The sequence below is a fragment of the Condylostylus longicornis genome, unplaced genomic scaffold (assembly GCF_029603195.1).
Source record: "Condylostylus longicornis isolate FDR11 unplaced genomic scaffold, ASM2960319v2 ptg000053l, whole genome shotgun sequence".
NCBI classification, from domain to species: Eukaryota; Metazoa; Arthropoda; class Insecta; order Diptera; family Dolichopodidae; genus Condylostylus; species Condylostylus longicornis.
The window spans coordinates 1,221,915-1,229,925 of NW_026578022.1; the positions used below are offsets into that span (position 1 = coordinate 1,221,915).

Here is an 8,011-nt window from a genome sequence, read left to right on the forward strand (position 1 = left end):
ATAAATTTTTGCACGTATTTATATATAAACATACTTACTTACATACATGTTATATACATATTTCAATATAAACAATTACACTTAAGTGTTATATTGCAAATTTGGTTATAAAAACAAAATGACCGAAACGAAATATACACTTAAAATTTATAATTAAAAAATAATTATTTATAAACTCTTTCTGTATACACTCTCTTAAGTCTGGACATTTGCTTCCCCTTTCCTCTCAATCAATCGTCATTTTTCTCTGAATTATTCCCTCCTCTCTCATAATAAGAATACCATAAATGAAATGAGAAGATTATTACATAACCTAACGTAACGTAACGTAAGGTATATATTTATTATTTTACCATAGTTATCGTTATATTCGCTATAGTCATTTTGGATTCTATGGCAGACTATTTACATATATACAAACATCTGTTGATAAAGCGATTATAGAACATTTCTTCTAACATTTTAAGCTTAATTTTCGATTTAATGCTTGATTTCATTTTAAATACGTTTTTTATTGGGAACTTTGTTTTTTATTTTTGAAAGCGAATTGAAGATTTTCTTATTAAGTATTTTAGAATAGAATTTTTTTTTATTTTGGGAGGAAAATTGAATATGAAACAATAGAAAATTTTGCTGATGGTCAAGGTTAAAAAATTATTTAACAATAATAAAATGGTTTTAATATTATAAAAATTTACTCATACAAATTATTGTGTGTTGTGTAAGTATGAATGTGTTTATTTATGTGATATTGTTATATTTTTATTCTATAGTATAATATTTTAGTTTTTAATTGTTTTATAATTATTTTATACATTATAAATAATGTATAACATAATATAATGTATATAGCTAATGTTTAAGAATTTTATTCTATAATATACTCAAATATAGAACAACAATGAATAAATTTTAGAATAAAGTATTTGTGGCTCGTTTATAAGAATATTTAAAAAATCCTTATACCCTAATATGGTAATTATATTTTATAAATAGTTAATTTGATTAAAAATTTTGGTAAAATTTTTGAATATATTATTATATACAATATTTTAACTTATATTGTGAATAATATGTTTTGAGATTTTTTTTTTGTTATACAAAATTCTGAATGAGAGAATGAGATATTTTTTATGAATATATTAAATTGTAAGTGATTTTAATGTACATAACTAATTGATTGTATCACAAATTTTATTTGAATAAATTAGCAAGAGTAGAACAATTTAACAAATCTTCATAATTAATGATATATTCAAAATCCATATAAGAGAAGAATTGTATCTTTACTTAAATAATTTGTTTTTGTTATAATTTTTTTATTCTATACTAATAATTTATTGTTATATTCTATTATTAAATAATATAAGCAATTGATTTTGTGGAAATATAAATATATGATAGCTGACAAATCGCATTTTGTTATTAAAATTAATAAGTTAAAATTCTATATACATTCTTATTTAACAATATAATAGACAGGTACAAATTGAGGAGGAAATGGCGTTTATTCAAAATAGAAATACCGTATAAAAATATAACAATAATTTATATGTACATTATAGACAACATTAACTATTATAAAAGTATGATTTAACTGCTTTACACATATGTATAAGAGTTAATGTTAACTGTTATACAAAATTTTAATTATTTACCAATATCAAATAATATTATATCAATAATACCAATATACCAACTATACCAATAATACCGATATCAAATAGTATTGTACATTACAGTTTTCAAAATTTTTCCTCATGCATTGCATAAGCATTATAAATCAAAAATTTCGGCCCTCAATTCTAGGAAATTTAATTCTCAGAAACACGACGCTAGAATATCTCATGTTTTTCAAATATTTTGATCATATTATACATATTTACTTTGAAAAATAAATTGAATTACTTACAGAAATTACTGTAATTGAAATTAATAGGGGACGTATTCCAGTAAAACTAAGTTGGAATTTGATATATCTGTGAATAATTAAAATTCCTATATTAAGGATTTCAAATTTTATTTGAAAAAAATCAATTCAATATTATTTTGAATTAAAAATGTTTTACTTATGAAATTTTACTAAAACATGGTATTTCAGTCATAGACTGTATACGAGTAAGTCTTGAAAAAGCTGAGTTTTCTCTTAAATTTCGGCCCTCATGACTTTTTTTCTGCTAAAAAAAAAATATAAAAATCAATATAATTTTAATATATTTTAAAGAATAAGAAGTAAAAAATAATGTTAATTAATTAAAACTTCGATACAGTAAACCACTTATATAAACAATTTTTCTATTTGTCGAACAACTGTTGTAGCATAAGAAAAATTTAGAATTGAATTTTATTTAATTTTCTCTAACTTATCGAACTTACTATACTACTACGTTATAACTTACTATATTACGAACCAATTAATTGGATCAAAATAGTTCGTTATATAAAAGTTCTACTGTAATTATTTTCTTATTAAATTGTAGAAAATAATAATCATTTATATTAAGTTTATAAGTCCTTCGTCTTAATTTCATATATATAATATGTACGTAAATATATAACAGTTATGAATATAGTATACATATGTATAAAAGAATTCTTATAAAAAATTTAAATTTCAATGATATTGAATTTCTTTGGACATTATTCCAATAGTAGAAACGAAATATTACGAATACTTACGAAGTATTTAACCGATCAACTTTAATCGAATTTATTCGGAATTAACTCGAAATTTTCGGAAACTGAAACTGTAATAAAAATGACAAGAATAAGAAAAACTCTAAAAATTCGATTTATTTTTAACATTTTTTTTTTTTTCAAATTTTTTATTAATATTAAACTTTATTTTTTGACATTGTTAAAGAAATTTTATTGTTATTTCACAGATTTTTAGAATTAGAAATTATTTTTTTTAATTTTTTATTTATTTTGTGATTTTTAAATAATAATTAAATTGATTTACACTTTAACAACAAACATTTAAAACTAAATTGAACTTTGATTTATTTTTTTTTTTCTCAAATACTCAGGCGATATCTAGTAGATTATCACATCTAGTGAAAATCACCACTTCAATAACCCGATGAAATTTCAACCATTTACAAAATAAAACATTTAAAAATAGAACACTTTCTTTTTCACATATATATTGGCAAAAATTCAATTAAATAATGGTGTAAAATTACCAAAAAAAAAAAAAAAATAAAATAACTGGTATATTTTTATAACTGGTTTCCTTTGTATATGCTCGGGGCTACGGTTTTAAACATAAATTTTTAACAATTTATAAAATTATTGTGTGCTACTATACATGTTTTATGTTTTAAAGAACTTTGAAAATTAATGTTAAAACAATATTTTTCCATTTTGTTTTGATCTTTTGTGTTGTGGTAAAGCAAAAACCACCCCAAAAAATTAATATTCGCAGGCTTTGATTTGATTTGATTTTTTTTTTTTTTTTGAATCTTAAATATGTGTTATTGGTACATAACGTTTATAACATTGTATTGCTGTTCTACGTGGTGGTGGACATTTAACTGTTAATATACCATCAGCTGTTAATGTTGATGTTACTTGCCATGGATCATAACCCAATGGTAATGTATATTTATTACAAAAATCACGTCTCGTTAATTTATCATAGGCCCAACGATCTTCATGTTTACCTTCAATAACAATTGTATCACTTTCAATTTTAACTGTTATTTCACTTGGTTTAAATTTATGTACATCTAATGATACTCTAAAACCATCTTTTGTTATTAAACCATGATGTAAATTTAACCATGCTAATGAATTTGAACGATATAATGGATAATCGGATAATGCACGGGCCTCTTTTAATGCTAAATCAAATTCATCCCAATCTCTCCAATAACGTGGACGATATTCAATTGGATCCCATGGATCTGTTGATGTTGTTGTACGTGCTGGTACTAATGCCATATTTGGATCTTTTGAATTTCGATTTGATTTAATCGAATTTTTTAATTTTCTCGTTATATTTGATAAACGAATTTTGAAAATTTTTTTTTTTCTTTTTTAATTATAAATTAGAAAAAAATTATTAATTATTGTTATTATTTATTAATATTTTTTTTTTTTTATTTTTTGAAAAAATCCGAATTTACAATTTTTGTTTTTTTTTTTTTTGTTATTAAAAAATTCTTAAAGTCGCTATTTTCTCAAACGCTTTTCGTTAACTAAAATTTTTTACTTAAAATTCATCCGCTTTTATATTGACTCTTTTGTTTTAGGAAAAATAATAAAAGCTGTTTGGTGTTTTTTGCTTCTGATTTTGTGTTTTAATTTTGCTTTTTCTGCGCTTTCTGTAATGGCAATAAAATAATTATAATAACTTTTTTTTTTTAATTTTTTTAATAATAAATTTTTCACTTTTTATTTTTCAATTCTTTATTAAATTATTCTAATATTTTTTTTCTTATTTTTTTTTTTTTTGCTTTCAATTTTCATGTAGGAAGATTATAGAAAATCGCGCGCAAAAATTCTAGATCTAATTGTTTGTTTTTTTAGATTTGGCTTTCGTTTTTCTTGTTGTACTTAATAAAATGCTGTAATTAAAAGTCAACCATTTACGGATGATTTTTTGTTTTTTTTTTTTTTTGAAAGAGGCAAAATTTATGCTTTTTACATAAGAAAAGTCAATATTGCCCATATTTGTTAAAAGAAAACAATCGCTTATAAATGTAAATATATAAAAATAATAATATTAATTACACTATTATGTAAAAAAAAAAAAGCAAAACAAAAGGAAAATATTATATCTTGTGATTACAAGGTGTGTTATGAAATGAAAAATGCATTGAAAGTTTTTGAGTGTTTGTTCACTTAAGATGTTTCAAGTGAATAACTAACAGTTCAAATATAACAACATTATACTAAAATTACTTCAACGCTGTGAAAATTGTTCTCTCAAAAAAAAATTGTTCAACTATAACTGACATAATGTTATTAGTATTGACAATATAGCGGAAATTAGTGATCCCAATGTCCCATATAAATGACGCAAATAAGTAAATGATTACCAAAAAAGACTTCTGCAGTATACTAATACCATTGTGTTTATAGAGTTTATAGAACATCGCTTACAGAGTATAGTTTATACAGCTATATAGGTCGCAATTTTTGTAATTAAACAACAAGTTACTTGGGGGCTAACGAGTATTAAGTTTTTTTTTTTTTTTAATTTAATTCTACTCAAATAAAGTAGTTGTATTGTGTAATTACAAAAATTTTCTTCTGTATAGCATTAAAAACTATATACACAATTGCCAATACTTTGCTTTTAGACTATTTGGTAAATCGATTTTAAACAAACATTAATAGTACCAACAGAATATGAAGTGTTGTAACAGTAACAAATTTAGGTTTACGTACAAGAAAATATTTGAGCAATATAATATTGAAGTGCTCAATAAGGTATTATTATAAAATCAACGTCATGAATATTCTCATTTTATACTCAAAACTTTTTCAATGAGAAACTGATCAATTCTCTCAGTTTGGCATGTGACTAATATAAAAGATTAACATACCAAAGAAATAATTAATTATTGAGTGAAGTATGAGCATATTTTTGATAAAGAAAATAATATGTAAAAATTCTAATTTTTACTCTTCATATTTTGTATATTTAATTTAGATCAATGCCATTTTTTATTTAAAAGAGAAATTTAAATAAATATAAACTTTTTAAATTTTTACTCTTATAAGAATTGTATTTAAAACAATACCAGTTTTCCAACAGAATTAAGAATTCTATATAAATTTTAAAAATAACACTACCATTTTTTTTTATAAATTATTATATAATAAAACAGTTTTATATCCTTGCCTAATATGTATAGATCTATCATACGTACATACACATGCTTGCCCATTACCATTAATATTGGAGCACATGAACTCCTATAAACAATTCGTTGAAAAATTTTAGATATTGTTATTTTTCATTTTTAATAAATATTAGTTCAAAAATATTTTTCACGCAAAATTTTAATTAAAATTATTTATTATTAAAAAAAAAATAATGAAATATTTAAATATAAAATTTACTTTCGACATCAACATTGCTATTATGAATGCTATTATGAATTAAGCTGCAGACGTGCAGTTGCATAATGCAATTTGTAAAGAAATTTCAATAACAATAATCAGAATATTTAGTGTAAAAAATATTGCGGATCCTATTTGTATTTAAAATAATTTAATTTACTATTATTTTGTTCACAATAATTTTCATGTATTTGCAAAAATTTTCGATTTATTTTTAATGATATTTGTAATTTTTACATAAATACATAGTTAAATATGATTGCTCATATAAAAGTTATAATGTTCTTAATTTGTATCACAACACTCATACAACGAGTGACAAATCATACAAATTGTGTTTTATATAAAAGGCATGCAAATTGAGAACAAATCAGTATAGCGCATTAAAAGAGTATTAAATGCGATTATTTATGATGATGACCAATTGCATGACAGTATTTTTATAAGAGAAAAAACTTTATAAAAATATTTATTACTAAGGAATAATTATTGAGTTATAAAAGTTATTATTAAATTTTTTTTGTATATTTTTCGATTTATGAGAGAAACACTGAAATTCTAATGTGATTTGGTAGATTGCTAGATTCTAAAGGAACCGAATGAGGCAACAGGACATATCCTCCAAGCAATTTCAGTCATTTGCGATTTATTGTAATACGCACGCTATTCCAAATATAAAACTGGAGATACCAAAGGGAATTAGACAGCACTTCCCAAACGCTTAGGAAACTCTACCAAAGACAATTGCAACTCTACCAAAGCCAGTACTGATCTCGCACATAACAGAACTGCACATTCTTTAACATTTGGAATGTTTCTGAATTATTTATATTTGAATTATAAAATTGCAATGAAATTTGTGCATCAGCTATTTTTATATTTAAACAACTATAGAAGTGTATTTTGAAATATTATACTAGTTTTGAAATTAAATAAAACAAACTAGCTATAGATATGTGAAATTATTATAGAAAACTTTCGAAATTATGAAAATATCATTGAAAAAAAATTTTTTATCTAAATCTTAAAAATTCAATTTGTTTAACTTTGATATTTTATTAAAGTATTAAACAAAGAAAAATTCTAATCCTCTTTATATTCAAAATTACATAAGTAATTTCTCATATAATTTTTTTGTGATGACAAATGAAAATTCTTATTGAAATTGATAATGAATGAAAATTTTCAAATATTTTATTTTATCAAAAAAAAAACTATTTTTTTTCGTTTATTTTGTAAGAAAATTAAAAATTATTTTTATTGTTATAAAATTTTCTATATAAATAAAAATTGTAAAATTTGCATATATCTGGGGGCTTCATATTGAAAGGCGCGTGAATCTTTATAAAATTTAATTTAAATTTTTGGTAATATACGAATTAATAAAAATGAAATTTCTCAATATATAATTATTATTAATTCAGGAATTTTAATTGGTAGGCTTCGCAATTAAATTATGGACCAATCAAATAGAATTATAGTCAGGGCAATGTTGGAATAAATCAACTCACTTTAATAATATTTTTCTGATAATGAGATGATTTTGAACTTTTTATATCTAAACTGCATTCATATTAGCATATATATCAAGGTGTTATACAACTCGAAGACCTATTGTAGTCAAAACTAAACTAGGATAAGCAAAACTATAAATTTAATTATGAAAACTCTATATTAAGTTCAAAATTTTACTCCAAAGAGAGTCAAAACAAATATTTGAATTCGCACAAAAATTCGATTTTCTTCTTGTGCACGAAATTTTTTTAATTTCAGTAGGGTTCACTTCCTTCTAATTTAATTTATCATTTAAAATTATGAATATATTATAGACGTTTGAAAACTAATTGAGGCGTTTTCCAAATCTTTACCCTCATTACTATTTTCTTGTACTGTGTATTTAATATTAAAAAACAAAAGTTAATTATCTGTTTGCAAT

The 8,011-nt window shown here is 22.3% G+C and overlaps 1 protein-coding gene across 1 annotated transcript; it reads right to left on the bottom strand.

Annotated features, from left to right (window-relative positions):
- Positions 1-3,439: 3,439 nt before the first annotated feature.
- On the bottom strand, positions 3,440-4,192 carry LOC129611572 (heat shock protein 27-like). The gene has a single exon (XM_055524774.1). The coding sequence runs from the start codon at positions 3,943-3,945 to the stop codon at positions 3,466-3,468; it is 480 nt and encodes a 159-aa protein (XP_055380749.1). The 5' UTR covers positions 3,946-4,192; the 3' UTR covers positions 3,440-3,465.
- Between the last annotated feature and the right edge of the window lie 3,819 nt (positions 4,193-8,011).